Here is a 24633-nt window from a genome sequence, read left to right on the forward strand (position 1 = left end):
TTTTAAACTACTTAGTACTCCAATCTCTACCTATGGATAATTTTTCTAACTACTATAATAGTAAATACAATTTTTGAAAGTTACAAATAACATTTTTCCATATAAGAATATACAATATTTGGCCTCATGTGAGGCCCTTAGAGAACAAAAAAAGGGACCCTTTTATTTCTTATTTACTTTTTCATGTTTCTCTTGATTTTTGAATTTCGATGTGAAATTTTCTGTTTAGTTCTGGTATTTTCTTTACAAATATTTGGAAGTATTCTATTTTGTTAAAGGCCCATACTTTACCCTAGAAGTATATAGTCAGTTTTGATGGGTAGGTGATCCTTGGTTGTAGTCGCAATTCTCTTGGCTTTCTGAATATCATACTCTAAGCCTTGTGGTATTTTAGCATGGAGGCTGCCAGATCCTGTGTAATTTGGTGCTCCATGATAATTAAATTGTTTCTTTCTGACTTCTTGAAATATTTTCTCCTTAGCTTTGAAGTTCTTGAATTTGGAAATTACATTCCTGGGGGTTGTCTTTTGAGGATTTAGTGTAGCGTGTGACCTATGGACTCTTTCAATGTCTATTTTGCCCTCTTGTTGCAGAACCTCAGGTCAGTTTTCTTGGATAATTTCTTGTAGTGTGGTATCAAGGTTTCTGTTTTTCCCCCAGGTTTTTAGGTAGGCCTATGGTTTTAAAATTGTCTCTTCAACTTCTATTTTCAAGGTCAACCATCCCATCAGTGAGATATTTTGTTTCACCTTCTAATCTGTCATTTTTTTTGGTTTTGCTTTATTAATTCTTTGGGTATTGTGAGCTCTGGCTTCTACTTGCCCAATTCTAGTTTTAAATGACTGGGTTTTCAGCTAAGATCTTTTTATTTTCTTTTTCACTTTTGATCTGTCCTGCTTTTCATGGCTTCCAGCATGTCATTTCTGGTCTTCAATTTGCTTATTATTTCCTTGGATTTCTGTGCTTTAATTTCAAAGTGGGAGATCCTGTCTTTTAAACTGTTATTTTCTTTTTGGACAATTTCCCACTTTTCTTTCCACATCTCTTGCATTTTTCTAACATTCTCGGATTTAAAGTCTTCAAGAACTTGTAACCAATTTCCATTTTTTTTTAACATTTGGGTGTGTTTAATTGTTAGTCATCTTTTGCTGTCTCTTTACTCTGGGTTTTTTCTGCATAAAAATTATCAATGATCAACATTTTCTTCTTGTCTTTTTTTTTCTTATTTGTGGATTTTAGTTCCTGGGAGTTGGTGGCCATTGCTTTGTTCCTTCTTGGTCAGATGTCTAAGTGACGAAAGTGGGTGATTTTTGTATTGGGCTCTGGAGATGTTTTTGCCCTAAGGATATTTTCCCCCAATCCTCAACAGTGTCTAGCTGTTTGTAGGGCTAGCTCCAGCCCCCAAGAACTTAAAGATTGCCTTGCAGAGGACTGGCTGTGGAATATAGGCAAATCTCTGTATTGAGCACTGGAGAGGTTTTTGCCCCGAGTCTATTTTTCATGTCTCTGTGGCATTTTGCTGTAAACCTACCCTCTCTGCCCAAGCTCCATGCCCTATCTCCATGTTTCCTCAGCCTCCCAGTTTTCTGAGTCATTTCTCTTAGAGGTAAGCCTGTTTTGATCTCAGCCAGCCTCCCTTCTAGAACTTAGAATTTTGTCATGTGCTCTCTTGGACTCTGGAAAGGTAGGTGAAATGGGGGAGGGGTGGTGATCTGGCCCCTTGGTGGGGGAAATTTTGCCCCCTTTTAGCGTGGAAATGCCCTGACATTGTCTACCTTCTGTGCTGTGTCCTCCTGTGTAACTCTTTCGCTTATTTGATTTTGGTTTTGTCTATCAGTAGCCATCTTTACCTGGAAGTTCTGACTAAAATTTTGAGGTTATTTTTCTCTTGTGTTTGTCATTTTAAAAACTGACTTTAATACTTCCCTCACCTATCCATTTCAAAGTTTTTGTCTTCAAAATTGAGGGTTTTTGAAATTTTTTATCTTGGTAATTCTTTTCAGTCTCATTTAGAAAAAGAGGCGAATAGTTTTGTTAAAAATCGAGAGGAAGTTATTTAGCTTGAATATAAAAATTATTTACTGTGGGTTGTTGATTGTCAGACAATTTTATTTAGATGATAATGTTTTGTAAATAGTTATAAATCAATTGTCTATATTACCAAGACTGAGAAGATGGGCCTAGAAAGGCAGCCCATATGCTTTTTCTGACAGTAGAAAAATTGAGATTAGACAGCAAATTCAGCAAAGGTACTATTGCCATCTTGTCAGAAATCAGTGGGAGTTTTATAAGCTTAGATAAAGTCTGAGAATAATTATACACACACCATTACTGGCTTTCTAGTGCTTGTCAAATAAAATGTGAGTCAGCTTAGGGCTATAGTGAATAGGGAAGTAGTTTACTTCTATTGAGATACTCAACTCATACTTTTGTATGTTATAGAATATTACAGAAAGGGTCAAAGAGAAATTTTCTTGGTTTCCTTTCATTTTTGTGGCTGCCAATTCTTTTATGCTCCTATCTACTTTTCTGATCTACCCTCAGTACAGAGGCACATTTATTAACAAAGCCAAATGAAACACAATTTAGTTATTAATGCTTTAAAAATAATAGTTCATGGGGGCAGCTGGGTAGCTCAGTGGATTGAGAGCTAGCCCTAGAGATGGGAGGTCCTAGGTTCAAATCTGGCCTCAGACACTTCCCAGCTGTGTGACCTTGGGCAAGTCACTTGACCCCCATTGCCTACCCTTACCACTCTTCTGCCTTGGAGCCAATACACAGTATTGACTCCAAGATGGAAGGTAAGGGTTAAAAAAAATAATAATTCACTATATATTAGCTCTTATACAAAAGGAGACGGATATTTGTGTGTATTTAGAATATTTCCTGTATTACCAAATATAGGGTTCTTTAGGCTGTGAATGTTCAACAAAATAACTTAAAAAATAGACATGGAAGGAAGAAATAGGTCTTTTCTTATTATACGGACCCTTCCTTTCACTCTATCGAAAATAATTTATCAGTGTTCAATTAGTAGGACCTAATTTTACAATACCTTTTTCTTCTCCCTTTCTCCATCAGTACTGTGACTTTGTGACTAGACTGTTTATAAAGAACTGTAGCTGAAAACCAATTTTGGGTAATAAGAATCCCTTGAGATCATATACTTCTTATGAATGACAGAAAACAAGTGAGTCTGCAGGTAAAATAAAGCACTCTAACATGTTGATAAAGTAAACAAAGATAAATAGCTCATTCAATTGTAGATAGGTAGATATTCAGTACATGCTTGATGATGATATCTATTCCACCAAATAAAATCTAGCTGGGTATGGAGGGTGTTAGAGGAGACTAGCACCTCTGGTAGGAGGAGTGCTTTTCAGGACTGCTCATCTACCTTCAGGGGTCACTTTTCACCCAAATTTTACCTTTTGATCCACGAACCTGTAGCTTGGGCAGTGGCCACATCCCCTAGTAAAGCCATATTGGCAGATGGACTGAACCAAATTGAAGTTAACTAGTAAATGACAGGTCTCAAACCAGTTGGTGAGTTAGGGAAGATGTCTACTTCAAGTTGCTGAAGACATCCCCCTGTAGAATCGGTAGATAAGAACCATTGTTCTAATGTTCATGAAAGCAATTGAAGCAGATGCTTTGGAACACTTAGACCTTGGTCAGACTTCGAAGGTGCCAAGTCATCCATTGCATCTTGGGCCATTGCCGGATGTCCTGATTTTTGTCCTGCCACTGGACTTTGATGGAGATGGACTAGAGAGTAATAAGACTGATGACTTTGTGCAACTCTGCCTCAGAAAAATCCATCTCACACACAAGACATCACCCTGTGATATCAATCCTATTTGAAAACAAAGGATGACCATCAATGATGACATATTGATATCATTAGGTAAAATATACTTTGATTAGAATATTATGAAGGTACAGAGTGTTTTCAAAAATTCAGTTGTTTTACTAATTACTACTCAGTGCTGTTCTTAAAAGGTATGCACTATAAATGAAATCCCCAAAATATCATCAGATGTGTGACAGTGTGTCTACAAATACAAACATGTGTGCTCATTCACACACATATATTTGAAGTGTTAAATGCATTAGGAACAGATGCAGAAACCATGGTGCTCCCTATATTGGATCATCTTGCCCTCCTCAAGTGATATAAATGGAGACAAAATTTGAAATTAATTTTTAATTGCCTTGGTTAGTTTTCATACCCGTTTCAGTTCTTTGCTTGTTCTCTCATTTTTGCATCTTCACTTTACTTTTCTATAGTTGATTATGTAAAAGATCTAATTATCTGAAATGAATGGAATCTAAGATATAATAAAAATTAGTTCATGGGGGAATAACAAATGTGTAGTATGTCCCCTCCATTCTTTTGGGAAGCTCAAGGTGAATGCTATGAATAGTTTTGAATTAATATGTCTTAAATTTGAGGCCTTAAAAGCACTGTTCACATAAAATTAGCTCTGAAAGAGCAACCACCTCCAGAGAATTTTTTTAATTAAAGAAAAAACAATTCAGATAATTATCTGCTGTACTGACACTAAACAAATTCATTAAGAACAATACTCAGACAATATTTTTGAAATGGAGGAGAATGTAACAACCTACCCTCCTCGCTTTTCTGCAGGACATTTTATCTTTTCTGTAACCTATTGGTTTTCCCCAACAGGGGGACCACAGAAAAATCTTCCCAAATCTTGTTTTTCTTCTCTATCAAATAGGAGCGGGCACACTTTTGATCTTCCCTCATTATTTCTTACTTCCAGAGCAAGGTTAGATAACCTGTTAGATAAGCGATGGAATTTTTTTTGTAGTTTATTCTTGAGGAGGTTATTGAATTTTGTCATGAGACTTTTATTTGCCAAAAAGAAAATTTTAGTCAATAAAAGATTTTTTTCATTTTTCTGTGGTATTGAATGAGAGGACTATTGATAGTAGATAGATAATTATATCTGGTGAATGTGAACAGATACTTCATGCTGTTTCAGTTGTCAGAGGTGCCCTACTTTGCTAGTACTACTTTGCCTAGTGATTGTTTCCTGAAATCTAGGTCAGAGATAGCTTTGGATTGGGTGAATTAAAATGCCCAGATTAAACATTAAGGCATGCACTATTCTGAGCAATGGAAATGTCTTATCAAGAAATGAAATAACCTGGTTGATGGCCATGTATGTGCTTTATTATAATGGTCTGTTTGTTTCCTAAAGTGGGTGTAGTAAAAAGACATTCAAAGTGACACTTAGACTTTGGAATCAGCCTACTCTTCCTTGCTGCCTTTTTCAAGTATGAGTGACAAAGAGCTGATGCATTGCCAACTCTGACCATGGCATTTGATAAATAGAAACTATATAAAGAAGCTTATAGTTCTTAAGGAATATTAATTCTGTAGCATGCTAACCCATTTTTGAGCCCAGTGCTTTTGTGAGACTGATACTGTCAGGTAAATGAATAATTTTAATAATTACTCTAAAGCAAAGTATTCTATCAAATTCTAGTGTTGATACATTTTAAAAATTGTTACTGTAGACTGATAAATTTCTTCTTAGGGACACAAAGATAAAGGAGAAGTCATAATCCATAATATTAGAGATTTTATCTAAATTCACAATTTAATACAGGATACTTTAAGATTATATTTTGTTGTTATTTGGTGCCTTGACAATATATTTACTGAATACAAGTCATAGCAGCTATCATCTCAGCCTAAGGGACTTTAGTCAGAATGATTTTTAAATATTTTATTTCCTTATATGGATTTCATTTTAAATTCTCCTCCAAATAAACAAATGCAAATTTTTGCCGGACAGTTTTTAAAAGTTGGTTTATGCTTTTTGTGTTCACATCATCTTGTCAATATTATTTTAATGAAAAAATGCACAATTCCTTTATTTGCATGATCTCTGTGCCTGAGATTTAGTATACATTGCTAATACCATGCAGATATCTTTTTAAAAAAACAGTTTTTACTCTTTCTTAATGCATTTGCATTGCATTTTCCTATGGCTCATCTATCAGAAGTAATATTCTGATATGGTTGTGTTTCTTTGCCTATATAATGTTAAATATTTTGGTATTTCAGTGCTAGCCCTAGGACTTGCCTTCTAACAAAGAAGACACATTCCTATTTGTTCCAGTTCCAGAATTAGAAGTCCATCAATCTTCTTAGCAGTATTTAGCAATCATTCCTGCCCCCCCCCCTCAGATTAGTAATGGCTTTTTAGGATTGTGAGCTCAAACAGTATTAATGCAGGTTGTCCTCAATAGGATATGTCACTCACAATTGGCATATGGGTCTAACTCTGGTTCCGAGAGTGTTAGATAATTGATGCTGATGACTCTAAAGGCACTGTTGTTATTATATGTTCAATATTATTTTGTCATGGTTAACATAATACACATCAAGGAGCAAATCTGAAGGACCGAATATTTAAACAGTAGGAAAGGGTTTTTCCCCCCTTTCAAATATGTTCTCTGAATTAAAAAGACTAATCCAATCTGTTATATAACAACCCAACTAAACTCTGAAAACATCATTGGGTATGTAATTGTAAAAAAAAAAGTTATCCAACATTCATTTGCATTTTTGATGTATATGTTATACCTGCAGTAACTTCATTTTTTCTTCCTCCATTCAATTTCCATTTAAAATAGTCAAGTAAAAGTACGATTATTTTTAGAAAATAAATACTTCTTGTGCATTTTGTTTCTGATCATCAATATGTTACATACTGACATGTTAGCTGATAATGCTGCAAATCTATGTGAGAAATCATAGATTCTTAGGATACAGAGCTAGTTCTTTCTTTGGAGGTGGATAACTTTCCCCAGCATAAGTCCTTCAAACTTATCCAAGTTCATTGCATTGCATTGCTGAGAATAGCCAAGTTTTCACACAAAACTAACCATTAAGAGAATACAGAGTAATTCAGTTTTTAAGTTTTAATTTCCTTTTAAGTTGTCTTCTTTTTCCTCTACTATCCTTTTTACATGGACAACATGCACTTGATTCTGAGAACACACACTTTAGCTTAATGTCTTGAATCCTTAATAGATTAACAGCAAGAAATATTAGCAGATCATCCTTTGCATAAATCTCATGTGTGTTGTGAAACTAAAATGAAGTCCGCAGCATTGCTAACTGAGAAGCATTCTTAGATGAAAAGCTATTGTTTGCCATAGTATAATTATAATGAACACCAAATTCCTAATTGAAATAGACACTAAGAATACTAAAATTAAAGAAGAAGCAGATTATAAGCAAAATAAGACCACTAACAACCTAAAGGGAAACTTTTTTTAAACTTGTGTGAAAAGGACATAGGTTTTTAAACTAGCAAGCGTCTTATGGATAAGAGATTACAAATGCCTCATTTAAAGAATGATGTAATTGAGGCCAAGTAAATGAATAGTCCACTGTCACACAGATACCAAATAGCAGTATGAGGCAAATTTTAATATTCACAGACAGATCTTTGGAAAGCATGTGCATAAGGAACAGACATTAGGTCAGTGAGGGTAGAGCATAGAGAACATGAAAGGTAGTAATGTGCAATAAACCTAAAAAAGTGGACTGGAGCCAGACAGGGCAGCTTGACATGGCAGGTGCTCATATAATAAGCAATAAATTCCTAGATTAAGCTATCTACACTGATGTCTGTTTCTTTAACCTCCCGTTCACTTCTAGACTGGCTTCTGACCCCACAAGTTTACAAGACGTACTTTCTTGAGGTATACCGATTGTTACTGGATTATAAATCTAATAGACTCTTTTCTCATTTTTAGAAATTAATTTTATACTTTTTTAACTAATGCAGCATTTGGCAGCTAATTATGTCCCCTCCCTAGGTTTTCATGATACTGCTTTCTCTTGGTTATTGTCTCATCTGTCCTACCCCTCCTCATATTCCTTTACTGCCTGTCACCTATGCTCCTTCACTTATTTATGGAGCTCTTTCTGGGACTCTCCTCTATTTCTGTAAGTACTTTGTGATTTCATCATCTCCAAGAGACTCAGTCATCTTTTTTTAGACAACTCCTTAACTTGCACTTCTAACCCTCAATTCTCTTGAGTTTCTGTCACCCATCATGATTCCATCCAGACTCTTGGGCATCCTATTACAGGAATCTCAGACATTCCAAAATTCATAATCATGTTCTTTCCTTCTATCCCACCCTATACCTTACTTCTCTTTTTCTTTCATGGAGACTGTACTTCCAAGCCTCCAGATTTCCAACCTATGAAATCCTCAACTCTTCATTCTCCCTTACCTTTTATATCCAGTCAATTTTCAAGTCTTATTTTAGTCTTGAAATCTGACACCATAGGTCAACCAGTACAGCCATCACTCCCCTTTAGATCTCCATTTACTTTTGCCTAGATGATTACGGCACCTAATTGGTCACATACCCTCTGTTTTCTGCCCTTGACAATATTCACTCTACACAGCCACTAAATTGACATTCTTAAGCTCAGATCTAACCAGGCTTCTCTACTGCACACTAAACTCTAGTGGCTCCTAATTATGTTTAGGTTAAACCTTTAACTTCCATATTAGAATCAATATTGTATATTGGTTCCAAGGCAGAATAGTGGTAAAGGCTAGGTAATTAGAGTTAGGTGACTTGGCCAGGGTCATACAACTAAGAAGTGTCTGAGCCCAGATTTGAACCCAAAACTCACCACCACTAGGTCTGAATCTCTATTCACTTAGCTACCTAAATACTCCAAAGAATTGCTTATAAAGGGATTATACTAGTCTTTCTTGGCTCCAGAAGTTGAATTGGGGAAAATGAGTAGAAACTGAGGAGAGAAAGTTTAATCTTTAAATACAGAAAAACTATTCAACAAATTGAGGTATTCAAAAGTGAAATTTGTCATTTTGGGAGGTATTTGGTTCCCCTTCAATTGAGGTATTTTAGTAAAGACTGGATGACTACACATTGAGTACTTCATAGGATAGAATGTTGTTCAGATAGGAACCTCTGAGGTCCTTTTGAAGCCTGAGTTTGTATTTCAGTTAAAGAGAGATAATGAACATGGAAGGGGAGGTGTGACTCAAGCCAGAAAAGTCGATTTCCTTAAATAGCTTTTATGCACATGCAGAATGGTCAGTGATAAGAAGAAGACAAAGGCTTAAAAGCACAAATGATACCATGTCTGGAGCCAAAGGGGCCAAATTTCAATGTCTCTCTGCTACCTGCTTTTATCTTCTTAAGGATTATGATCATATATTATAATCTTTGTCTAGCAACAGCCTCTCCCATTGTAGGAGTAGCCAACCCATGGAATGTGTAACTTTCCCCAAAGGCTGCCCTCTCATGCTACCTCTAAACATGAAATCATGGAATAAAATATCAGGAAGGGGTCTCCATCAGGATGAGGAAAACTGAGGTACAGAAAGGCTTTGATTCATTCATAGATACCCAGCTCATTTACAAAACCTAGAACTAAGAAGTCTAGACTTCAGTCTCATGATCTTTCTATTCTATTTCTGTTCTATTCTTTTCTATTCTAAGGGAAAAAGTAGGACATATCTCTTCTTTATTGATTCTCTTTATGACTCAACTTTTCCACTAAACTTCCTCTCAGATACCAAATGTTTCATCAAGGCTCTTTCCTATTCACAAACCTGGATTGGAATAACCCTCTGAACCATGTGATGTTTATAATTAGGATCATATCTCACATGAAACAATAGTTAGTAAAAGACACTTGGTAAATCTTAAGTTTGCCACATTAGTTAGTTCTTTGTAAATAAGTAAGTAAAACGTATTGTCTGGTTCTCTTGGTAGTCATTTTCTGACAGTATTTTATTTTTGAAGCATATTGGATCACTAAATTGAATGAAGCTCAGGGTTTGAAGGGGGTTCAAGTTATAAAGCTTGTGGAGTTTCCTAATTGTTTTTGGGGTTGTGATGAGACTGCAAAGAGAGACATAACCCTTAGGCTCAGAAAGATGAAATCATTCATCCCTTATTCTGAGATGCTACCTCTTCCCACCCCACCCCAATAGACCTATTCTTCCTCACTATAGCAATATACTAATATATATTACTGATCAGTTGTTAAGTCTTATCTGACTTTTCATGATCCATGGACTTGTGATTAGTCTGTGCAAGAGTTGCCAGCCAGTCCAAGTTACAGCTCATGGCTACAGGAATAAATATGAAGTGTTACACTTTGTTTCAGAAATTATCTTCATAAATACAAAATAAAGAAGATGAGGCTAAACCTTAATTTCTATGAAAGAGATCTGGTGATTTTTAGGGGACTTGACCACTCAATATAGGTTAATAACATCATTTTATTATTGTTACGTCTGCATTTTGCATATCTTTTTTTAACATTGTTTTCATTTCCGATATATTTTCCCACCTTCTCCAACCCATTCCTTCATAGGCAGATTTAAGCATTTGTGGTAGCAGATATGTCTTGATATATTATAAAATAAGTACTTATATACCTTGGATAGTAGAAATTTTGGGCATTAGAAATATATTCATTTGATTTCACAGGTATAATTAATGTTATATTGCTTGTCTTCTCAAGGAGTGAAGGAAGGAAGGGAAAAATTTGGAACTTAAAAATTTTTAACAAATATTAATAATTTTAACATATAATTAGAACATATTTAATGAAATTAATAGAAATATATTTTAAAAAGAAAATATATGCATTACTAAAAATTATGATTTAAAAAGGTCCTTTGCTCCTTGCCCAACAGCCACTCACCTACTGAACCCAGAATGGTGTATATCTTGCTACCTTCTAGTGTTGAATCTGACAACAGGGATGATGGTAGATTTTTTTTTTTATGATTTGCAATTTCACTTTATTCTTTTCAGTACTTAACAATGGAGACTCTTAGAATTTGTCAGAAGTCTGTGTGTTCTGCAGGAATATTTCAATAATAGGCTTGGGAGGCAGAGAGAGCCAAGTTGAAAGAATGGATGGTGGCAGTTGTGTATAAGAGCTAAGCATTGAAAGCCTTCTGAACTCTGTTCAATGCGGGATCCTGTTGTGACTTTAGAGTACTGATGGTTAATTGTGCTTCCCACCTCTTAGCAGAAAGGAGATGCACCCTAGGGGAAGAAGGAGGCATATGTTGGTAGACATAGATAATACATTTATTTGTTTGGTTTGTACTTAGTTGTCATAAGGGAAGACTGTGGTTGTTTTGGGTAGGGAAAAACCATTGAGAAATGACTGATTTAGAAAAAGAAAAGAACATCAATGAAACACTTTTAAAAGGCAGGTAGAGAATTAGTGGTAGCAACTGGAGGGGAACCGTTGCACTAATCCCTCAGGTCTATGGCAGAGAAAAAAGGGATAAATGGATCCCTTCTTAATACAGTACTTAAAAGTGCCTGGAGATTAGGGGTTTGGAGTGAGGAGATGAGAGTGGCTGACACCAGCAAAAGGCCCTAACACTTTTTTGAAAACATTATTATTTTTCTTCTGGAAATTCTATACTAGACTCAGTATCTTTTCTCTGAAACTTCGTATGTCTTTGTGTTAGTCCTGAGAGATTCACACTGTTTGCTCTATGCTATATTTCACTGCTGATGAAATCAAAACTCAAAAGAATCAGTTTTGTATGAAAATATCACATACACACAAACATATATATATATACATATATATGTCAGAGATCTTATTGTAATGCATTTCAAAAGTCATTACACAAGTGATTTTCTATTGGAAACATGCTAAAACATTTTATTTTTATTCTAAGAATTCAGCTGATAGACTTATAATGTTATAATTATTAGATTTTTATCATCACTCTTTCTAAATCAGTATTAACAGATTAACTCATTACAGCTTCTCACCTCTCCTGTTTCTGTCTCAAAATTTTCTTCAATTTTTTCAAAGCCAACCCTTCTACTTGCTGCCTTGATTTTATCTTTTCTTTTTCTTTCGTGTCTTGCTTTCCTTTCTTAATTGTAGTCTTCTTTCTTTTGCTCCTTACTGGACAGCTAGGTGGCTCAGTGGTAAAGTGTTGGAATGAAGTTGAAAAGTGTTAGAATGAAGAAGACCTGGCTTTAGACAATTGTCTATGTGATCCCAGACAAATCACTTATCTTTTGTTTGCCTCAGTTTCCTCCTCTGTAAAATTGTGATAATAATAGCATCTATGTCCCAGGGTTGTTGTGAGGATCAAATAAGATAATTATCATAAATATTTAGCACAGTGACTGGCATAGTGTACTGAAAATGTTAGTTTTGATTATTTTGCATTTTATCTACAAACAACAAGGTTCTTCATATTAAACTAACTCTTCCCTAGACCCTTTTTTGGGTCAGCTAGGTGATACAGTAGATAGAATTTTTGACCTGGAGTCAGGAAGATTCATCTGCCTGAGTTCAGATCCGGCCCTGAGTCACTTACTAGCTGTGTGACATGGTCAAATCATTTAACTGTGCTTGCCTCAGTTTCTTCATCTATAAAATGATTTAGAGAAGGAAATGGCAAACATTCTACTATCTCTACTAAGAAAATCCTAAAAGCGGTCATGAAGAGTCAGGCATGACTGAAATGACTGAACAACAGAAGACCTCTCTTCTCTTCACTACCAGGCATGTCTCTCTAAATAGAACAAGACTAAAAATGTATGCTTAGGATTCACATGCTTAGTCATCGACACTTACTCTCTCTTTATGCTCATCCTTATCCTCTTATTTCCCAACCCCTTGATCTTTGCCTTCTACCCCCATCACTCCACTTAAATTCTGTCAAATGTTTTGCCTAAAGCTTTAGAGAAATGTCCATTTTTATCATGGAAATGCTTTGTTTAATCTAATCAAGTATTATAATATCTCCTGCCTCATGGTGTGTCAGTTCTTAATGAAGTTTATTTTGCAAGACCCCAATTTTCTTCAGGACCCTCTAAAATGATAGCATTTACTAAGATTTTTCCCAAACTTAATTTTCGACATGCTTGTAAATTTCCTTTAACTTCTGAAACCCCCCTTTCTTTTTCACCTCTAAGTCTTCTAATTTTGTATTTCCATTTATATAGATAGTTTCTCCCCTGAGCTTTATTCTGCTTGGCCTTGACATCAAAGGCAACTTAAAAATGTGTATTTTCCTTAATCTATTATTGCAGGTTTTCTAAGGCTCTGTGGTATTCCTTTGCAGTTAATTTGTCACAGACATGCTGCTGTCTGAGTAAGTGAATGAATTACTAGGTGAGAATGAGAAAATGTTAACTCTACTTCTGTCTGTGAAAATCATATTGTTCTAAAATGATGAGCCGCTGGTATAATATAGACCTCTCTGATGACTGATGCTAAAACAATAAAATAAAACATTGGTGGAAAAAATCACGGGGCGTGGTTAAAACTGGGTTTGGTTGTGTGACTATGTGTGATTTCACAGATATCTGACCTGCATAAGCCTAGAATTTGGGTTTGTTCTTTATTGTGGTTGCTCTCGTCAACATGTTCTCTCCCCACCATTTTGTGCATTCACCTGAAGATTCCTGAAAGAAACATATATTTAGTACCATGGACAGAGCTCTGGGCTTCAAGTCAGATGATCTTGTAAATCCTGTTTTGTCACTAAATACATATGTAACATTGGGCATATCATTTCACCATCCTTACTCTCAGTTTCCTCATTTGTAAAAGGAAGTGGTTGACTTAAGTTCCTTTCTACCACTAAATTTATAATCATGTTTGTAAAATTTCTTTCAGCCTTTATTCTCTGCCTGTCCCTAAGGAGAAAACCTTAAGGAGAAAAATATTTAACTTTGCCCATGTGTTACCACTATCCAGGGACAAAAATAAACAACTTTACATTTATATCAGTTTTTTAACTAAATAGCCCAGGGGAGAAAATTATTTTTTTCTATTGTTAACATTGTAGAGTTTTTTAGGACAGTTTCTATGAATGCATTTTGGTAAAGAGTAGATTTTTTTTCCCTAAGCAAGCCATATCAACTTTTGTCAGGAAAGGCCATTATGTAGAAAAAAGAAATCCATATTATTTCATATTTGTCACCCTAAACTTCCCAAGTTTAGAGAAATTTTGAAAGGATTTTTTTCCAAAGGCTAATTAAATAAAACTCTAGTTGAGTTTAATTTTTTTAGCCCAGTGAAAGTACTGAAATGTTTTTACTAAGGACATTACATTTAAGTTTAAAATGAGCTCTTTAACTCTTGAGTGGTAGATTCTAGAGTTCCTAACAAATATTCCTTCCAAATTATATTTCCTTAGTTCTCCTTCCACTGGATTGTCATATAACATAAAGACTCTTAGGTAATTTGACACTAACGGTGTTAGGAAGCAGCAAATGTGGTGCATTTCTATTTTTGGTACAATCATAATTCAATATTTTAAATTAACAAATAATTATTAAGGAGCTTACAAATAATTGTAAGCCAGACATTGTGCTAACAGACTTTGACCTCAAGAAGTTAATGATTTAATTAGAGAAAACACAAAAAAGGAGCCTGGAAAGAAAGGATGCAGCAGGAGGTTGGTGGCACTTGTTCCATGGAGTTCAAACAAAGCAGAACTTCAAATGGGAAATAGAGAGGAAAGGCCAGATCTGTTTCTTTTATAAGAAAAACTTTGAGGGTAGTTAAGTGTTCCAACCTCCACCCTCCACCCTCAAATCAGATGGGAGAGGAGGCTGATGGAGATGGGAAAGAGTTGATTATCCAAGTCTGAGTAAAACAACATGGTGATAAAATAGTAAATGATCAGCCTATCCTAGAAGAGACATCTTGTTCAATGGAGTTCACCTTAAATAAAGTTGCAGATTAAAAGCATGTCCATTATGCATACTGTGTCAATTATGCTATCACTAAATTTATGATTTACCAATAAGAACTATTTTTGCCAGTTTTTTAAAGTGAAGTTCTTTATGATGACTTCATAAATGTAGTATTTCAGTAACATAATTTTATAAGCATTATATATGAATACTTAACTGTCACTAGCAACTTTTTATATCACCAAAATATTAGTATTCTTGTGAAAATGTGGATAAGCTTCATTATTTATGAGAATGTTAGTTTATTATTTTTGATAAAGCAGTTGGAAAGTTTGCTTCTAAGTTCAGTCCATTTTGATATTTTGGTTTTTTTGGCTATGATAGGTTTTAAAAATATTTCACAAATATAAATAAGATATAAATGGAAGAAATTCATCATTACCATGCTTACTAAATTCTGATACCTATTTTTCACTCATATACATCTATTATTTAGTGATTTTTGTTGAAATTCACCCAATATGTTTTCATCTTTCCCTATCTCAATTATTTGTTCTTGTAAAGTGATTAGTTGATGATTTCTTTTATTTTTTAACAAATAGGTTTGGGACACATTTAGACTCATTTGGAAGACCTTTTTAAAGACTGAAAAACAGTTTTCTTTCTTTTTTTAAATGTGCAGATAGGAGACTGATTAGTGATATTCTGATAACATTTTTGAAACAGCTTGTTTGTTAAGAATTTTATTTATCATGCTATCTTTATATTATCACTAGCTAATGTATTAGTGGGCTTCATTTTTTAATAATAGTGGATGTGAGTCCATATTCCAAATTATCTTTGTTTTAATTTCACATTTTTGATCAACCTTATTAGATATAATTAAATGATCATTCTTTTTGCTTCTGTAACTGAAAAAAAGTCCATGTATAATGAGAAGTATCAATTACTCCATTTTCATGATGTTAACTTGTGCTTGTATTATGAGTTTTAGTATTCAGGATAAAGTTTCTTCCCATTAATTTCTTTTTTAAGCCATTTGCTTGTTCACTGAGGGTTAGCATAGTTCAAACAAGATAATACCATCAGTTAGTTTTCTTAACTGCTTATACATAAACCTCAATATTTTACAGTTAGATACTAACCAAATAAATCTTTTTGGCCTGTATTCCAACCCCTCTGTGCTGTGGAACTCCAAATCTCCCCAAAGATAACTCAAGCAATACATAATATATGAACCAGTTAGGACACTAATTAATAAGCAGTTAATTGTACAAGGTACCATGGTAAATGCCAAGTAAACAAAGAAAAAGTAGATCATTGCTTGCCCTCTTGGATCTTGCCGTCTAATGTGGAAAATGCCATGTGCATAAGAAGGAATATATATAATACAATACAGAGTAGATGAAAATTAAGTCTAGTGAGAAGGCACTCGTTGCTTGAGGAGTGCTAAAAATCTCCTGCAGAAGATAGCATTTGTGTTGAATCTTGAAGGAATTTAGGGATTCTGAGAGACCAAAGTAAAAGGGGGGAAAGCATTCCAGAAATGAGAGGCAATTACTGAAAAGACACAGAATTGGGGAAAAGGGCAATATAGATTAGTCACAACAAGTAGACCAATATAGCTAAACTATAGCTTTTACAGAGACAAATAAGATGTACTAAGACTGGAAAGAGTGATTTCAGTTGAATTATGAGGTTAGAAGTTAGATTTTAGATATTAGGAGAAGTAGAGGTTCTATGTATTGGTACCCTTTTTTAGGTAGCTGAAAAGGGGAGGAGAAATACAGAAAAATAACTAAAAGGTATGGTAGGATATAATGAAGGTTACTTAAGAGTATGGGGAGAATGAATATCTTTATAACTAGCAGAGGAAAATTAGTGAGTGAGGATAATGATGGAGTCATTATGCTGGAGAAGAGGTGAGGAAATGGGAACTAGGCTAAATGTAGTGAGTGACCTGTGCAAAGAGAAGGATCACCTAGAGTGAAGGAGAAAATAATATGAAGTAATATTAGATAGTTGTGAGGGAAGAGGGAACTCTCTACAAATTGTGATTTTATTGATAAAAGGAAGTTCCTACAGGGAGAAACTTTTCATCAATATAAGTCAGTACGGTCTCTGCATCTTAGAATATGTTTAGAGGATTAAAGAGAGATCTGGACTGCTGAGAGCTTAGGTGACTACCCCAAGACCATATAGCCAGTAGGTATCAGAGGTAGAACTTGAACCTTGATCTTTCCAGTTGTCCAGCTCTGTATCCATTATGCTATATTCTGCCTCTTGACATAGCTCTGAAAATTGACACCAGAAGCTTAAAACAAACTAGGACCAAACTAAATTGCATTCTGAAAAAAATGTGATCTTTTTTAAAATTAAAAAAGGACATGAAGAGGCAGCTAGGTGACTTAGTGGTTTGAGAGTCAGGCCTAGAAATGGGAGGTCCTTGGATCAAATGTGGCCTCACACTCTTCTTATTTGTTTGACCCTGGGTCCCCCATTACCTAATACTTATTGCTTTTCTACCTTGCAAGAAATACACAGTATTGATTCTAAGATGAAAGGTAAGCATTTTTGTTTTTTTTTAAGACACAATCATATATTCTTGGTTCATAAAACTCATTAGGTCAGAACAGCATAGGATACTAATAAGTAAGACAGCAAGTGTTTATTAAGTAGCTAATGTGTCAGGCACTAAACTAACTTCTAGGGGTACAAAGAAAGACAAAAGATAGCCTTACCTCTAAAGAAACTCACAATCTAATGGAAGAGACAACAAGCATGTTCAATGTACTACAATTAGGAATTAATTAACATAGGGAAGGAACTGGAATTAAGAGGGGTTAAGAAAGATTTTCTGCAAGAGGTGGGATTTTAGTTGGGGCTTGAAGGAAAACAGCAAATATTCTAGGCATAGAGAAAGACAGAGGAAATATTTGGATGCCAAATACTGGGATATTGGTGGTTCCCTTAATAGCTATTGCTATCAAGAAGTTTGGAAGAAGAACTGGTTTAGGGGAAAGAAGATGAGTTCAGTTTTGTACTATTGGCACATATTGGAAGAGGTGGTGAAAATTGTAGCAGCTGGGAAAAATGAGAGAAGGCAAATGAAAGGTTTATTTAACCTTGTATTCAATTACCTTATTAAATTTCTTTCTCATTCTTCAAATACTAAACTTATGATGACACTGATAACAAAAGCAGATTAGTGACAAATCAGCTCCCCTTAAGTGAGACAAATGAGAGTAATAAATCAATTCATTTAAAGCTTCCTTTAACTTTTTGGACAAGCTATTCTTCTAGTATGTCCAATTTATAAATGTTCAATGCCTGATAGTCTGTGAGGGATGTAGAGAGGGAAGTATGGTTAATATTTGAATTATTCCTATTTCTATTTCCTATCTAGCTTCCATTTTATAGCATTTGAATATTGTTCATTGTCTTGGGCTGTTACCAATTGTAGTTCCCTTGTATGGTATCTTAGGAGATGATTTTCTGAATTCCTGTGGTCATAGAATTTATCACCTCGTGTCCAACCCTTTGTGGATATCTTGTTTCCAGCCTCAACTTAAGGTTCATAGTCAGCCATGAGTTGCTAGCTGACTTCTGGAAATCTGGCTTAGATAGACCTACCAGACTTTATACTTTAAACTAGCATAGCTTTTGGAAATCCTGAGACTCTGCAAACTACTTGACTTGAGAGTAAAAACATAATCTATTATTAGGACAGATGTTCTGTGCTTGCTGCAGTGGGTGTCCAACTTATTGCTGAGCCTCCAGGAAAAAGTAAAAATAGTTCCACTTGCTCAGTTGCTAATACCTTTCATTTCAAGAATATGAAAAAATTTTGATTCATGCAGTTAAGCTGCTCTTTCTTCATCTTATCTATCTGAAACAGGAAAGCAATAAACCAATCCATGTGAAACTTGTGGTGAAGGCAATCTACAACAGAATCAGGTTCTTTAAAGTGAAATTAACTTTCTTGGACTATTTTTATTTGATAGAGAAATTTATGTATATGACCTATGCACTCCTTTCAGTAGGAGATGACAGCAATTTAGAAAGAATAACCATTTCTTTTCTAGACTATACAAGTATTGTGCTAATAGTGAAATTTATCATTGAATTTATGATTAGGAAAGTGATTTCCCCCAATTTTCCCCCCTATAACTTTTTTCTAATACTGGCTGCAAATGTATACCCAGTTGTCAGATTTATAATATTCATTTAATGCAGAGACAGCACCATATAGTGGAAGCAGTGTGGGACTTGGAACCAAGCATCCTAGGGCAGATGCTTCTCAGATATGCTATTCTGGATAAAATGCTTGACAACACTTGGAATTCATTGCAATACTACTAGTATTATCTGTCCCAAGGTTTTATTGGGAGAAACGTTCTTTTTAAACCTTAAATGTGAGTTACTAAGGTGATGTTGACTTTTCTAATGGTGATCTGGCTATAGGAATCACAATACTTAAAATATCTAGTGATTATTCCCTTTATGATTATTTAACTTTAGTGATATAGGAAATGTTACACAAAGAAAACTTGTTTCCTGGCTTTCCTTCAGTATAAATTATATGTGTGTGTGTGTGTGTGTGTGTGTGTGTGTGTGTGTGTGTGTGTGTGTGTGTATGTATGTATCAAATACTAGGACATGTTGACTTCATAATATTTATGAAGGTCAAATGAGTAATGTTTAGTTTTCACATCACTCATTCAAATCCATGAGTAATGCTTTCATTTCAGCCTAATGATGCATTTATGTTCATGGAAAAATTTTTGTCTTTATTTTTTCTTGCAATATATTGTAGAAGATAGAATTCTTTTCAACCAAATTTAACCTACATATAATAAATTATGTTTTATTAAATAATTATGATTCAAGGGAAATTTTATTAAAATTTGCAGCATAATTACTATTGCATAATATCCTTTGCATGGTCATCATTTTATTATATCATATATTTATGAAATTCAAACTAGCAATGTTTCATTTTGATGCCACTCATTCAAATCAAATGAGTAATGCTTTTATTTTAGAATCATGTTACATATCTGCTATCATACAACTTGCTGGTCATTTAATAACATTTAGCAATTACCAACTATATACCAGTAGTGAAAACTGGTAATACAAAGAAAGGCAAAAGATAGCCCCTGCTTTTGGGGGAGGGGGAGACAGGTACTTGGGGTAGAAAACATACAAACATTCAATATGTAACATGATTTAGAAATAACCAACAGAGGGAAAACCTTGAATATGTGGAGATCAGGAAAGGGTTTATATAGAAGACATGATTTTAGCTGGAACTTGAAGGAAGCCAGAAGAAGAGGGAGAACTTTCTATCTAAGTAAGGGCCAGAAATTAAAAAATGGCTAGTCTTAAAATGGAGTGTTTTGTTCAAGAAACAACAAGGAAGCCAGACCACAGAGTAGTTGTATGTGGGGTGAGGAGGAATGGTAAAATCTGAGAAGACTGGAAAGGTGTGTATATGGGACTAAGGTTATGAAGAGTTTTGAAAGCCTGATGATTTTATATTTGATCCTAGAGGAAACCACTGGGATTCATTTAGTATAGGATGGCATGGATAGGCCTGTATTTTAGGAAGATCACATTGGCAGCTGAGTGGAGAATGAGTCAGAGAAAAGAGAGACTTATGATAACAGAGCTCCTCAATAGCTATTCCAATAGTCCAAATATGGATTAATAAATATCTGTACCAAGCAGTGATAGAAGAGTTAAGGAGGTGTATGTAAAGCATGATATGGAGATAAAAGTCAACAGGTTTTGGCAATGAAGTGAATAAAAGAAGTAAGAAAAAGTAGTCAGGGATGATGTTTCGTGATCATGGGAGAATGGGAAGATGCTGGTGCCTTTGATAGAAGGAAGATTTGAAAGGGTAGAGGGTGTAAGAAAAGATAAGGACTTCAGTTTGGGACATGTTGAATTTGTGATCTCTACAGGACATCAAGTTAGAGGTTTTTTTGTTTAGTTTTTTTTAAGCAAGTGGAGATTTAAGACTAGAAGTCAGCATAGGGGTTAGGACTGGATAAATAGATTTGAGAGTCATCAACATAGAGATGATTCTTGGGAGCTGATGAAATCTTCCAGTGAAACAGTCTAGACAGAGAAGAAGGGAACTCTGTAGGATGGACTCATGGTTAGAAGGCAAGACCTGGATGAAGATTCAGCAAAGGAAAGATCAATGTTGTGAAAACTTGGAAAGAAGAGATTGTCAAGGACAATTAGAGTATCAATGGCTGTTGAGAGGTCAGGAAAGATGAAGATTGAGAAAAGAGTTGGCAGTTGAGATCATTGGTAGCTTTGGAAAGAGTGGTCAATAATTTAAACTCCCATCTGGTGATTTCAGTAGACCAAAGTCTTGCCTTGCAGGGGTCACAAAGAGTCAGACAGGACTAAAAAATGACTCAAACAAATGATCCATCAATATCTGAGCCTGTTTTCCACATCCCAGGACCTTCTTTACCACTCTTTCTTTATATAGTTTGCATGGTTCTGGGTTCTAGGGTACACTACAAGGAGGGGGTGGAGTACTATATGACAACATAGTATGAGGCAAGAACCAAGAGAGAAATTAAGGAAAGCAAGCTTTATTAAGGGAAAATATAATATAAATGGTTATTCAGGGAAGATGGAAACATATCAAGTTCACTGGGGTGCCCAGTAAAAACAGATTTCAAAATCTTCAAACCTCTTCCCACCATGCTTTTATAGATAGAGATTTGAGTCAAGCAGGAGTAGATATTGGGGGAGAAACAGGTGACCTTGGACTTGTGCAGATCATGGTTTAGGGATTCATGCAAATTCATGTTAGGGGTTTGGGGGGGCATGAAAAACTGGCAGCTAGTTGATGATCGAACTCCCTGCCAATAGAAAGTGAGGTTTTCTGTCCTTAGAGCTATCCTGGACTGGTGGGGCTTAGTTTTCAAGAGGAAGGCTCATTAGTCTTTGGGGTAGTATACCTGACTTTTATTTTTAGATGCTTATCCTTTAGTCATTCTTACTTTACTTCCTTAGGACTCTTTTAGTTGCCCAACATAAGACTTGTGATCATATCTGTGAATGAAGATTTAGAAAGCAGTGTTATAATTTACATCTTTAACTCTGCCTTTTAAATATTTCCAGGAGTCTTTCTTTGGCACAGTCAATTTTACCCCACTGCAGATGAGTCCTTTTGAAAAGAGTGAGATGAAAGTGTTTTTGTCTGCGTTAGCAATCTTCTTCTCAATCTTTTGTGACTAATAATATTTAAGAAAGAACTTGGCTTTCTTGTTTTTTTTTCTACCCACAGAAACGTTCCAGAGGCCAAGTGCTATTCGATAAAGTATGTGAACATCTGAACCTGTTAGAAAAAGACTACTTTGGTTTAACATATCGGGACACTGAAAACCAAAAGGTGAATTATCCATTTAGAGTTTCCTTGTTTCTAAGAGCAAAGGGAATGCTTTGAGACTGAGCTACATTTTCATTGAGTTTCACTGATTTCACATGTTTTATGGGCTACATTCTCCCTTGTTTACTATCTTTTGAGTTCCTAGTACTCTGAATTTCTTCCAACTTTTTCCTACTCTTACTCTTTACCCTATCTTACCAGATGTCACTTAATTGCTTTAGTACTTTATTGTTCTGAAAATTCCTGGACTCAAGAGTTTTAATAGTGTTAATCCGTGAGATCTTAAGTAAGCCATCAACCTTTGGGTTTCCTGAAATGTAAAATGAGGAAGTTAAAATAGATGAAGGGGAACTAGGTGGTACAGTAGATGAGGATTAGGCCTGGAATCAGGAAAACTAAACCTTCTAACATCAAATCTGGTCTCAGACACTTTCTAGATGCACCACTCTAGGCAAGTCACTTAACCTTGCTCGCCTTAGTTTACTGATCTTTAAAACGAGATGAAGAAAGAAATAGCAAATCATTCTAGTATTTTTGTTAAGAAAACACTAAATGGGTTCATGAAGAGTCAGAGGCAACTGAATAATGAGAAAACTAGTGAATCATAACCATCTTTAAAATGAATACTTTTCCCAGGTGGATATTTAGATCAAATAGTCAATTAACAAGAGATTGTGATATGCCAGACACAGTGCTAAATGCTGGGAAAATAACGAAAGGCAATAAACAGTCTCTGACCTCAAGAAGTTTACACTCTAATGGGGAAGACAACCTATAAATAGGAATATACAAGATTCACAGAGAGTAGGTAGAAAATAACCTCTATGGGGAATGTTTTAGTAGCTGAGAAACCTGGGAAAGTCACTAACTTGTTGAAGGTGCTTTTCTTCAAAGTATAGAGGAATGGATCTGATTTCATCAAGTTATTTGTTTGGTCAGACCAACCCTCCTCTAATGGTCTTTTGATTTATATGTTAGATTGACACCTTAAAATCAATGACTGTAGAATCATTTTTTGAAAAAAGATGTAAAAGAAAATAATTTGTCTAAAAGTTCTGTCCATAAATATTGCCTGAGACAAGTGTCTAGAATCATCTAAGGACTGATAAGAGGTGAAGCAGCATCAATTGGGGGTAGTGGTCTAAGTAAGCACTATGGGAAAGAATGTGTGTGCTTAATGATCCCCAAATTATCTTTAATATTCTGATTAAATTTCAAAATGTTATTTCTTTTTCAGAACTGGCTTGACCCTGCTAAGGAAATTAAAAAACAGATTCGAAGTAAGTATTGGATGTTTTTTAGACCATTGGAAAGAACATAGAGATAACTCATGAGAGAAAAGAATTTTGGTGATTAATGAATATGAGATTGCTCCCATGCAAAGGGAGTTACAAACAGTATTATACAAGAGAGGCTAAAATCACAAATCCTTCCTTATCACTTCTATTTTCACTAATTGAATTTCATCTAGTGGTGAATACCATTGTGTATACCTAGGTGTTTATTAATATCTTATTTAATGAATTGCACTTCTAGCATGCTGTTAAAAAAAAAAAAACTTCTCGTTTCATTTTCACTACCAAATCCATTGCATTTCAGGAAAGGCTTTCTTAAAAATATATCATTTAAATCTAGGAAAAAATTATTTTCAGGAAATTAGTGAAAGAAAATATCAATATAAGTATTTTTGTACTCCTTCATTTCTCTGTTGATGTTAATAATTATCATATTTATATGACATTTTATAGCTTGTAAAATACATGTTATATTATTTGAGAGGGTGACCTACTACTGAAATTGATACTCTGAGGTTCTTAGCTTGAGATCTGTGCACTGGTTTTCTTTGGGATCCTATATATTTTATCTTCTGAACTTAAAAACATATTTCTAAAGAGTCCATTGACACAAAATAATTTATAAACCTCTTCTGTACATTTATTTATCACATTATGGTTTCTAGTGATCATCAGAAGCAGCTAACTTATAGATAGGCTTCTTAAAAGAAATGCTACTATAAGAATATAGAAGTCAAGCAAAAGGAAATTATAATTTGATGTTAGAAATATGATTATATGTCATCATAATTTTTGTCTGCTGATCTCCTTTATTAGTCCTTAAAGGCCAGTAAAGAAATGTTTTTTTCATTATTCACATATTTTAGCCTTTCTTTCATGGAGTCCAATAAATAAATGGATTCAAGTCAAAAGCCCCACATTTTCTCTGAAGTTCTCAACAGTTACTATGACTAGAAGTAACAAATAGCTTTTTCTAACTACCTATGGAGTAAGTTACTCTGACATATAAAAATGCACAAAGTACTAAAAAAATAAAGTTAAATCAATAAGCCATGAATAGTTAGTTAACTGTGCATGAATTCTACTTAAGGAGGCAGCTAGGTGACTCAATAGATTTAGAGCCAGCCCTAGAGATGGGAGGTTCTGGATTCAAATGTGACTTCAGACACT

The 24633-nt window shown here is 34.8% G+C and overlaps 1 protein-coding gene across 47 annotated transcripts in view; it reads left to right on the forward strand.

The window, feature by feature from the left end:
* EPB41L3 (erythrocyte membrane protein band 4.1 like 3) overlaps positions 1-24633 on the forward strand; it is a 243190-nt gene that overhangs the window by 109134 nt on the left and 109423 nt on the right. For all 47 annotated transcript variants that reach the window (XM_056823691.1, XM_056823700.1, XM_056823694.1 and 44 more), the window contains exons 4-5: positions 22067-22171; positions 23406-23448. In XM_056823691.1, coding sequence (XP_056679669.1) covers positions 22067-22171; positions 23406-23448 — 148 coding nt within the window. The remainder of the gene's footprint in view (positions 1-22066; positions 22172-23405; positions 23449-24633) is intronic.

The sequence above is a fragment of the Monodelphis domestica genome, chromosome 3 (assembly GCF_027887165.1).
Source record: "Monodelphis domestica isolate mMonDom1 chromosome 3, mMonDom1.pri, whole genome shotgun sequence".
Taxonomy (NCBI): domain Eukaryota; kingdom Metazoa; phylum Chordata; class Mammalia; order Didelphimorphia; family Didelphidae; genus Monodelphis; species Monodelphis domestica.